This window comes from Montipora foliosa, chromosome 4 (genome assembly GCF_036669935.1).
Source record: "Montipora foliosa isolate CH-2021 chromosome 4, ASM3666993v2, whole genome shotgun sequence".
Classification (NCBI taxonomy): domain Eukaryota; kingdom Metazoa; phylum Cnidaria; class Anthozoa; order Scleractinia; family Acroporidae; genus Montipora; species Montipora foliosa.
The window spans coordinates 30,527,632-30,539,839 of record NC_090872.1 but is presented as its reverse complement, the minus strand read 5'-3'; the positions used below and the strand labels follow the sequence as shown (position 1 = coordinate 30,539,839).

The window sequence follows — 12,208 nt, the reverse complement described above, 5'->3', positions numbered from 1 at the left end:
GCGAGGTTAAGCATAGAAATTATCCAGCGCCTAAGAGTACCAGCACTGACAGTATGATGAGGCTTCTGGTATGTCAAGAACAATTGCCCGACTATTGTTTTCATCACAATACGTCTTATGAATAGGGCCCTCTTTGTTAGAACCTGCAGTACTTTCAGTATTGAGAGAACTTCTCTGGTCTTTCTGCTGGTCTTTGTCTTTCTGAGTTGTTGTAGGCTTGGCCATTTTCGTTTAGGTCGCAAAGGTGCTGCCCCGAGCATGCGGTCAACTGTCTCGGTGAAAATCTTCGATTCTCACAACAATATTTCCACTATTTCCCAAACAAGGGCTCATCCAAGTGCTCGTACGAGCAGTGATAGTTCTGTGCGGTCGTTGTAAAATCTAACGCCCGTAAAAAAGGCAAGGAGAATGCTACGATGTTTCTGCTGTCCTCGAAGTACAATTACGCGTACCGCACTGAAGTATGCATGCGCACTGCAATCTCACATGATCCCTAAGCCGATGACGTAGAAGAATTCAAAAAGGGGTGGCTTGCAAGCAGGGTCTTTTTTCCCTACCCTAATCTTCTCGCAGCTACAAAAGAGCCCGCTCGCAGGCTATTCCAATCGTCACTGATGTTGTTTTTGATCGGCAGTGTGTTTAGCTTCATCTCCCTCCGCCACTGGACCTTGACTTGCACAATAGTTTTATTTTCATTTGAGGAATCTTGAGTTGGTCGACGTATGATCGCTCTAACAGGAGAAAAGTTCGTGATTACGCGATCTGTGGGATAGCTTTTGACAGGTGTTGAGCGAGCCTTGACCTTTCGGCGAAGAAAATGATCCTTCTAACAGAATTCGCTTCTCAGGAGAAATAGGCTCTACTGTAATGTCAAGTGCCTGTACCTTCTTCTTGACGGAAAGTCCTGCTTTGAAAATCTCCTCGTCGAGTTCTCACAAGTTGGTGCGAAGTCCACGCGTCTTTTGTAGTTAACTTTCTAAGGCACTGTTTAAAGATGATGTGAGATGCACAGTAAATTGTAAGGAAAGAATTTGCACATATGCATTATATTTTCCCTCGACCTTGCACCAAATTTCTGTCCCTTGGCTTTTCGATTGAGGAAGCATGTTTAGATTTGTTTTGACTGGAATTACCCCGCTAAATTTTTGAACTGCATAAATCACCGCACACATTATGAGATCACGGTTTTTATAACAACCAATCAGAATTTACTCGTGCAATGCAAACTGTGAGGCAGCCAATCAAAGTTCCCCAGTTTCCCAAGATCTTGACAAACCGGAACACGATTAGCGATGGCGTTACGCAGACGTCCCTTTTCCTCGTGCAACAAATGAAATAGGAAAGGTCTGCACGCAGGCTACTCTACCAGTGAAAAGGTACGAAACAATACAAGTGTGAAGACAAGTTAAATAGGAAAAAAGCTCACTTCCGGTTGCCGCGTGTGCCTCAAAAACGTGCAACCGGAAGTGAGCTTTCACTCCAATCCAAATAGCTCGTCGACTATTTGTAGTGAAAACACGTTTTCGATATTGAGCACGCGCTCTTGGAAATTTATTCGACCTTCCAATCCATTGCACGTACTATGAACTCGTCACTCGTAAAGCTCGCCATCGTATACCTAACAGCACAAATGTTTCATCAATGGGTAACCGACTCGTCCCGGCGGCCAATACAAACTTTCCCTGTTGTTTCCACAAAGAAACATTTGAGAAAATTCACACTAAGGGAAAGTCATACTTTAGAAAACGTGTAGAAATGGAATGAAACCTCCATTATAGCAGCTAAAAATTCTACTGAATAATCATTGGACATATGGTAGGAAACAATGTATTATTTACGTTATGGACTTAACCACAGTTTCATCGACAAGAATCGGTACGTGAAACTTAACCTCCTGTCAGAGTTTGAACTTTTCCTTAACCAAGTTAGCTCAAGCATTCCTGTTTGCCAACATGAAGATTTCAAACATTTCCTCCGTGTCCATTCTAACCTCTTCCACCAAAACATTTTCAGCACATCTGACTACACTTACAAAGTCTTACATAATCTAGCATCAGATCCCGACCTGGTGGTCCTCTCTGGCGATAAAGATTCATCTGTCGTCATTATGCAACGCGCCTACTACGTCAACAAACTTGAAACTATGATCGAAGAAGGCATCACTAACGGGAAATACATGGTGACTGAGGACAACACACTAAAAGACCTCAAGTCTTTTCAAGATTGTCTGACCCGAAACTTCAAGTCACCTCTGCCACTGAATAAGGTCAAACCGACATCAAACCAGCCGGCTTTCCTATATGGGACTGCCAAAACCCACAAATTCCAGAACTATGAGCAAATAACGAAGGATAATCTGAAACTCCGACCGATTGTCAGCACTTGTGGAACCTTTTATTACGAAACCGCCAAGTTCCTAGCCTCTTACCTACTTCCTCTCACTGAGAACGAATACAGCATCAAAACTACCACCGATTTCGCTGAGCGTCTAAGTAACAGAACTGTTGATGATGATGAAGTATTGGTCTCATATGATGTGTCCTCTCTCTTTAATGAAGTTCCGCTTGATGAAACCATTGACCACATCATTCATGAAATTTACACCAACAACAAGCTACCACAACTCAGCTCAAAGTTACTCTTCAGAGGCCTGCTCTGCAATGTCACCAAGAACACAGTTTTCAGTTTTAATGGCAAGCTATATAAACAAATCGATGGATGCGGCATGGGCAACCCACTATATCCAGTCCTTGCAAACATTTTCATGGCTAAATTAGAAGCTGACGTAGTCCGACCTTTCAACCCGCCATTTTATGATCGGTATGTTGATGATTGTTTCTCTAAGAAGAAAAAGAACGAGCCTGATGCTCTATTCGAACGACTAAATCGCTACCACCCTAACATTGTTTTCACTGTCGAGGAAAACCCCGACCATTTTCTCGATACTGCCTTTAGTTATACCAACAAGTTCAATTGCAGCGTCTTCAAGAAACCGGGGAAACTACCAACACATTGGAAATCTGAGGTCCCTACCAAGTGGAAAGGAATTGCATCACTAGCGCACTCCACAGAGCCAAACGCATCTCTACCGATTTTGACAAGGACATAAAAACTCTAGAAACTTCTTTCATCAATGCAGGTTATCCGAAACGTTTTATTTCGCATACAATCAACAACTTTCTAAACGACTCGCCCCAAGATGACAACATCATTCCGAGTTTTCTCTTCGAAGAACGAAAGAAAGTTTTCATCAAGCTCCCTTTTTGTGGTAAAAACGAAAAACTCAGTAAGACGTTTATTGAAAAACTCAACAAGTTCACTAATTTCAATTTTATTTTTATAATCCTGTGGCAAACAAGGCAAATCAAAACCCTCTTTAATAACAAAGACAAAAACACTCACAGATCCAAAGTTGTTTACAAAGGTGATTGTTCTTGTGGCGTTGATTACATTGGCGAGACTGTACGAAACCTAGCAGTACGAATTGCGGAGCATTCAAATCCTGCTCACACTTCTGAACCTGCAAAACACCTGCGGGAAAACCCATCACATGCTTTCACTTGGCGTGTTCTCTCCTCGGCACAGACTTTTCACAAGCGTAGGATCGTCGAGGGGCTAATGATCCAACAATTCCGCCCCAGTTTGAACAAACAAGTCATTTCTTATGTCTCCAAACTTTTCCCTTTGGGAATTACATAAGATATAAATGTACGCGCGGACGGTCACCCATTTTAACCCTGATGATGGCAAACAGCCGAAAACGTTTGGTTTGAATATTTTAATTTTTTAACTTTTAGCCTTGTATATAGAATATAATGTATTAGTACATTTACTGAATTCGTTAAGAAACTTTTAATTGATTACATACTACAAAAGAGCCAATTAAACTTCCCGAATTCATCTTTTTTTTTTTTCAATACGTACAGGTTTAGATCCCGCTATGCCACTTTTCACTGGAAGCCGCAAAGATGTTCATCTGGATAAGACTGATGCGAAATACGTCGACATCATCCATACAAACATGGGTGAATTCGGGACTCCAGACAAAGAAGGCGATGCTGACTTCTTACCAAATGGTGGCGCCTTGCAACCAGGCTGTGTGGATGACCCCACAGGTACGTGTTCGTGAATTTCAGATCTCGTTATTCAGTTGAACTGAATGTGGCGTGTGTAGTGTAGCGCCGGGATATGGCCACCACGTGCGTCAAAGTTTACTCACATCTAGTACATCCATTTGAGGCCGAGATTTGGCTGGTCCCTGCCATAATAAGGGTCGAGGCCATTGCAACCAGGCTGTGGGAATGACCCTACGGGTATGTTCTGGTGAATTTCAGATCTCTTTATTCAGTTGAACTGAATGTGGCGTGTGTAGTGAGTGTCATAATGACGGTCGAAGCCGTTGAAAAAGGGCCCTTTTTGCGAGCTTTCCTTCCTACACATGCGCTTGTGTTATAGAAATGGACCTTCGTATGAAAAACAAAATTGACACCTCGGTTGGTAGTTGATCGTGGATTTTGGAACAACTTGGCCCAAATACAGAATCACCCACGAAAAAAAGATTGTAAATCCCAAAGTGGCCAGTTAGCTAAACTAATAGAGTACTGCACCAATATCGTAGATGTTATTATTGGCTCAAATCCCGTCCATGCGCATGTCTGAATATCATCAGTTCAGGCCATCCTTTCGCCACTACTTTGATAACGTTCATAACTAAAATATTCTAAAAAATGTTTACCAAAACGCTTTGTAACAAATTTGATCGTAAGTGTTACTTCCTGTGTTTTAAAGTTAAAGAGTTTAAAGAGTGGGGGGGGTCCCTATCAAGTCGATACAAAATTCTTATAAAGGGCTCATCGTCCAGGGCACCTAAGGCATAATTTTTTTCTTAAAAAAATATTTTCCGAATTTTGCTTTAAATTAATCAAGTTACTGAAATATGTTTCACCCACAAAATTCGCCACCGAATAAAAGAGTCGTCTCTCGTCTCGTGATAAGGTAAAGATCAAATTCCCTCAAACAGAACAATGTAATAACTTGATTTTCTCGCTTCTAATATGTCTGAACCGTCACTAGGGAATCAAACGCCGATTAAATCTATTGAGACAAGGAAACGCTACTTAATTCGAACTTGTCATTGTTTATTTCTTTGCTTTCCTGTACAGACGTCATGTTCACAGTCGGCTGTAACCACCTGAGGTCCACGGAATTCTATATCAAAACGGTGACGGAGGAGTGCCCCAAGCCGTTTAAAGGATACCCATGTAGCAGCTATTATAGGTATTTTTTCGGAAGGTGCAACGACTGCGGTAAGGAAGGATGCCCTCTCATGGGTTTCAGGGCTGAGGAAACCTACCCAGAGGGAGAATTCTACCTGCAAACTGGCCCTATGGACACATTATGCCGTGAGTTAATTCTTAATTCTTAACTGTACACGCTTTAGCCTATGCAGAAGCAACTTGCTGCCATGATCTTTGAGAAGAAAGGAGAGTATTTCTTTCCAAGGGTTCGTAATCTTCAGAATACTTTTTAAGACACAAAATGCGATGTGTGTCAATTAGTGTTTGGATGTGAGGCATTCTTAACCCTCCATCCTTGTAGTCACTTATGAGGGCAAAAAAAGTTTTAGATAATAGAATTAATTTGTTAATTCTATTTTGTTTTTAGAGAGGCAGATAAGGGATGCCCGAAACGTGATTTTGGGTATTAGAAATGCCTTTAAAATTTGGATTTTGCCAAATAAAGTAAGAGTCCTACAGTGTCACCCTTTCAAGCTTTTCGAAAGAAAATTTCAGTGTTTCATCGAAATTAAGCTCTTGGTTTTTGCGCAAGTAGTAAGTGACAAAGATACCAAGAATCTTAATGATATTATTTACCTTCTCTATGTTGATTTTCTGGGTATTAACATTTATGTAATCACTCCCAACCCACGAGCTTCAGTTTTCTCAGCGCTCGACTTCAAACCAGAGCAAATTCCAAAACTACTCAGTGTCAGGGAAAGACGTTCAAAGGATTTGATGCCCTGAACAAAAGTCGTTAGGTCATCGGCAAAGGTAGCCTACGTGTAGACGAGCAGTGAGACGAGCGAAAAAAATGTGCACACGTCACTTTACATACGCATGGCCGTGCGTGTATTTAACAATTATTCCACGAGCGCGCGTTGGATATGAGATGATAGACAGCCAACGAAACGCATAGCGCCGAGTTGGCTATAATCATCTCATATCCAACAAGCGCGAGTGGAATAATTGTTTTATTGAAAACGCTAACAAATTATGGCTAAATCGTCCCTACTTTATTTTGTAAATACAACAAAACTGATGCGTGCAATTACCAACATGGTATAATAGCTCATATACCATGATGGCTAAGTCAATCAAAACACTAGAAATGCATTATCCAATGATCCAGTTTTCAATGAAACTATACGCACGCTCGCGCTAGTGAATTCCATTGAGCGAATTTCATGGCTATGTTATAAACAATTTTCTTCCCGTCAAATGTAAGGTCAAAGAACCCATTGCTTGTATTTTCCTCTTGTTAATACAGAAGGCAAAACTGAATCCTTTAGAAAAATTTTAATTCTACGCAGGATTAATTGAAGGCAAGCTTTCAGCCGGACCCTTGAAGTTTTACTTTTCAGTAGTCAAGCAGGTCTTTTAATCCAGTGTGATTTCTCTCTTCATTTTCTTCTTTCAGCTAAATAATAAACATGAGAAAGTAACGGTAAGTTATCGGAAAATAAATTTGACTTCAATTCAATCATAGACTTTGTTTGTTATTCCTTAGCCAATTTGCTCTTTTTCATAGTTTACTTTTTTATAATCGCTTATTGAGAAGCATGTTTAATTTGGCGGACATTGTTGAGGGACAGATATTCATTCAACTGCTAAATACCACAACCGACATTTGGACTTTGCACTCATATCTAGGACAAGAACCACTCACTCGATTAAATAAATAAAAAAAGAACCAATGAAATTAAATGAAATATATTGTGGATGAACTAGTTTAACAATTTCAGTAATAAAAAGTCAACATCATCAGAACATGCGCTATATCCTAAACAAAGCACGCTGCCAGTCCGAAAACAAGGAAACGGTGGATATGTTGCAAGTAAAATCCAGACTGAGGTTGAATCCGTTTTTACCTAGGTTAAATTTGTGATCATCATTTCACCCAGGTTGAATATGCACTCTGCGCAGTTTACCCAAAAAGGACCATACCGTACCCTTCTCGAGCTTTGTCTTTCGCATCTCAACACATCTTCTTAATCTTATCATCTCATCGGTTTCCGTATTCATATACCTATTAATTTAATTTCAACATTACAACATAGTAAGGAAACAACCACTTACTCAAACTCGCACCCCCAAGGACCCAGTTGTTCAAAGGGTGGATAACGCTATCCGCCGGATAAATCACTATCCACTGGATAGCGCAATTGGTTTCACTATTACTTATCCACTGGATAGATTTATCCGGCGGATACCGCTATCCATCGTTTGAACAACTGGGGCCAGATCTGTAGTACTGTGTTTTTAACACTACAATACAACGACGAACTTGCTCAACCCTAACACAGTTCTTTTCATTATTTATATTACTTTTCTATAATAGACCCATTTCAGTAATTCCCAATCTGGAGGACAAAACAATGGTCTTTCTCTCCCCTGAGAGAAACAAACCTTTCAAATGCAAAGCAATCTTATTGTTTTGTCCTCCAGATTAGGAATTAACTGAAAGGGGTCTATTGATCAATAGATATCTATGTATAATAACCAAAGCTAATGCTAACCTGACCCTAATTTTTCTCTGGGCTTAATTTAGGCTCCAAACAATTTCTTCAATCTATCTGAGTGCGTATTCAACCTAGGTAAAATGAGAATCAATTTAACCTAGATTAAAACGGATTCAACCTGACAACGGATTTTACCGGCGGCAACAGATATTTCTCTAAGCTCGATTGATCAGCTTGTTTTGTGCGCCCGCATTCCTCCCTGCACACCACGGCTGGGTTACTGGTCCAGCCAATTGTATTTTCCACCAATCAGAAAGTCGCATGCCTGCCAAGTTCAAAATACAATTGGCTGAATACTAAATACAATTGCGACGGGTGCTACGTCACGGACAAACGACGCGGACCAGTGATCCAGTCGTTGTTGGGAGGAGGATGTTAAGTCCCAAAACGGCTATAAATCGAGCCTTCTGCCACACTTGACGAAGGTGAAAGCCAAACAGGACAGTAGCTGTTGATTTTCTCTCAGTTCAATGACCTCTCTGGAAGATAGTAGTTTTATAGAATAAGCTGCTATATGTGAGTTTGACACGGGTTTATTTTTAACTTACAAGGATCTTATTCATACGTAGGCCAGCTTACAAGTTCCTGTTTTTCAGTTTTGAAGCAAGGCAAATTTGATTCCCATCTCGTTTTCTTCCCACGCTAGGGGGTGGTGTTCAGAATACGTTGCTCTATTTAAGTTTGTTTTGCCCTCAAACTGGATGAATGGAAAAGTTTAACTAGATCTGTAATTATTGCTTTGATGTCTTGTTTACAATTGTGTAGAAAATAGAGCTCGCACAAATTGACCTTGAAGAGATTTAACAAAGTCCCAGTCCATAGGTATCCGGACATTTTTTGTATCCGCAATTATTTTTTCCAATATGTATACGGCTTGCGTCCACACAGACCCGGCGAATTAGGTAGCCGTATCCCGAAATTTTCGAATACGGTCTATATCTGGGCAACCGAGCGTGCTCGAGAATGTCGAGTATCGAGCTTGATGAAGTGGACATCAATTTCCACAACCATCGAGCTCGAAATCATTCCTGGTACCTCGAAGAGAATGGATCAGTCTTCATCGGCAACTGATTAATACGTTCTCTCGTTCTTTCTCTTAATTTTTTTATCATTGCAGGACACAGAACGCTTTATGGAGTCACAAGGAAATAAATATCATTTACGATTTGAGGGTTAATGGAGTAGCTTTGTTAGCTGGAAATAAGAGGTTGATGCCTCATTAGCTTGAATAAAATGCATGCATGTGGTATTGATGCCTGTAAGAGAAGGGGAAAATAATTAAAGATTGTGATTGCATACTTTGTTCGCTGTTCTTGATCATTTGTGCTTAAAACGTGCAAAACATCGTTTACAAGTGAAAACAGTTCCATGACTCCAATTAGTCGTAGAAAAGAGATTACAGGAACTTCCGCAAGAAAAAAGGCGCCCTAAAACAATAAGTTTAATGCCAACAATAGCTCTGCACTCCCTGTGTGTACGTTTCCCATTTTAGTATGTTCATTTGCCGTTCCCATTTCAAATACGTTTTAATGCCCCTCCAGACATCCACACCCGTCACACCAGTTTTCTTCACAGAAAGACTCGGAATTACCGAAGCTTTTAGAATAACATTTTATCGAAAAGTTACACGCTAAAAGATTCTTTAAAGATTCTTTAAAGAATCTTTAAAGAATCTTTTAGCGTTTAACTTTTCGATAAAATGTTTTTCCAAATCGCTCCTATTACGTACGTTTTAGAATAACGCCGCCAAAATGCCGGTCATCTGAAAATATAACGTTGCGTTATTTTATTCATTTCATTTCGCGATTATTCTGAGTCTTTCGGCTTGGAAAGAGTGTACCAGTTTGTCAGGGATATAGTCGGTATGAACGGTGTAGATCTTTGGAGGGTAAATTGAAACGCCCACCGATGTCTCAGTTGACTTAACTGATTAGACTGTAATGTGAAGTGCTAATTTTGTACCCCATATGAACCATGTGAGCGTTTGCCCTACTAATCGAAATGGGCCCACACAAGGACAGAGAAAAACTCTCACCAGGGTGGGAATTTACTATTGAACCCACGGCCTCCGGGTTAGATCACCGCTGCTCTGCCGACTGAGCTACAAGGTCAGATAGGAGCAGGTCGTGGGAACGTCGACGGCCTCCTCCTATCTGACCTTGTAGCTCAGTCGGTAGAGCAGCGGTAATCTAACCAGAAGGTCGTGGGTTCAATAATAAATTCCCACCCTGGTCAGAGTTTTTCTCTGTCCTTGTGTGGGCCCATTTCGATTAGTAGGGCAAACGCTCACATGGTTCATATGGGGTACAAAACTAGCACTTTCACATTACAGTCTAATCAGTTATGTCTGTTGAAATATAAGTGCTACACGGCCAACGTTTGTGAAAACGTAATCCTTCCTTGTACTTGTGGATGTCTCAGTTGGTTGAGCATCGGGCTGTCATAAGGGAGGCAGCGGGTTCGAGCCCCGGGCGGATAAACACTCAGGATTTTAAAATAACTGAGGAGACTAAGTGCTACCTTTGTAATTTGATCTGAAAATGGTTAGACTTTCAAGTCTTCTCGGAAAAGGACTACAAGCGTCTTCTCACAAATATCCTTCATGTTCATAAGTTCCCAGTGAGTCGTTGAAAATCCCACACACTAGTAGAGAAAATTTGTGGATGGAGTCTTCGGTGTTGTGACTGTCCTGTTCTCTCCATTAAAAGTGGACGACTTGGCGTGATATCTCTGAAATGGCTTTTGGTGTATGAGGCTACCTAAGAAAAAAAGCCATAAGTCAAAAAGGAACTTTGCCGAGTGCCGTAACATGTAGACGCAGATGTAGATATCGCGGGCCGCATTATGGAATAACTTGCCCAATAGCTTAAAAAATGTCGAATCTGTTGATCAATTTAAGCGAAACTTAAATAACGTCTTACTACTGCTACTACTACTACTACTACTACTACTACTACTACTACTACTACTACTACTACTACTACTACTACTACTACTACTACTACCACGACTACCACGACCACCACTACCACCACTACCACCACTACCACCACCACTACCGCTACCACTACTACTATTACCACTACTACTACTGTTCAACGGCTTCCCCGGCCATAACCTTAAATTTAGTCAATTCACGTCGTTGTCAGGACAAGAAAAGCAAAATAACTTCCCAAAATATGAATTTGAAACAAAAGAGCAGAGTGAGCAGAAACATTGTTTTTATTCATTTTCCCATTGTTTTGCGACCTTCTGGTCCCTGTTGACGTCCGCCTTAAATGCTAAAGCTCCCTGTTACGGTGTTAAAGGCCGAGATACACCAGGCAACAAGTCGCAGCGACAGGTCTCTGGGTAATGTGAACTAGTTTTCTAATTCAATATGGAGGACCATGCGACGCTTTCTCATTGGTTCATTAGGCTGACTTAGCAACAGAACGGGAACGTCAGTGGCGACGGCGCGCGCAGAAAAAACACCAATGAGAATTCAGAATAGAGTAGACTCCACTCTTTTCTTCTCTATTCTAAATTCTCATTGGTAGTTTTCCTGCGCGCGACGTCGCCAGTGACGTTCCCGTTCTGTTGCTAAATCATCCTATTAATATTTTATCGCAGCGAACGGAGCGACAAGGCTGCTTTCGCTAATTTTGTCGCTGCCATAAGTCGCACAAAATCGAACTGGTTTGAATCGCAGTGACAACAAAATTAACCGTGTCACACGAGGCGAATTGTTTCGGCGACTTGTCCCCGCGACGTGTTGCAGCGACTTATCGCCTGGTGTGTCCCGGCCTTAAAGCAACGACGACCGCTACAGCAATGACAACGTCACACAGCAAGAATGTTATTGGTTAAAAGATGAAGGAGAGAGAAATGCTTAAGCTCTAGAAAAAAAACTCGGAAAAAGAATTAACCGTTAATAATTTAAAATTGGTAATCTACGTTCTGACTTTCGGTGGAGATCGAAGCAACTAAAAGGTAAAGCAGAAAAAGGATGTGGTCAGCAAAATTTCGGTAGAAAACGACAACATCAATTTTACGTCGTGGGCATGAAAAGTGGGCCATAATTGAGCTACGAACTATTGAGTAATCTTCTGAGTTGAATTTTGCTTGCAGATTCAGTCTACATTTTGGAAAGAAAGGTGCGAGTTCACACTGCTGTATTTCAAACTACACAATAATTATCTAAAAATATTGAAGGGCCGCAGCCAGTATGAAACATAGTTGAAATTTAAAAAACGATCTCTGGCTAAAATGATTGAAAACTAAGAGCTTTCGACTGCCCGAACTGCAGTCTTCGACGGGTAAAATGAATGATAAGAAAGCGATGAGAAAATGAGAGGAAAGCGAAGAAGAACTTACTGAAATGTTTTTCAAGGTGGTTGAACCAACCGAGTCACGCAAGTCTTTCGCTTC

The 12,208-nt window shown here is 41.0% G+C and overlaps 1 protein-coding gene across 1 annotated transcript in view; it reads left to right on the top strand.

Annotated features, from left to right (window-relative positions):
* Positions 1–9,028, top strand: part of LOC137999167 (pancreatic lipase-related protein 2-like) — a 33,367-nt gene extending 24,339 nt beyond the window's left edge. The window contains exons 5-8 of the mRNA XM_068845008.1: positions 3,927–4,115; positions 5,163–5,402; positions 6,697–6,723; positions 8,916–9,028. Coding sequence (XP_068701109.1) covers positions 3,927–4,115; positions 5,163–5,402; positions 6,697–6,704 — 437 coding nt within the window. The 3' untranslated portion in view covers positions 6,705–6,723; positions 8,916–9,028. The remainder of the gene's footprint in view (positions 1–3,926; positions 4,116–5,162; positions 5,403–6,696; positions 6,724–8,915) is intronic.
* The last annotated feature ends 3,180 nt before the right edge of the window (positions 9,029–12,208 follow it).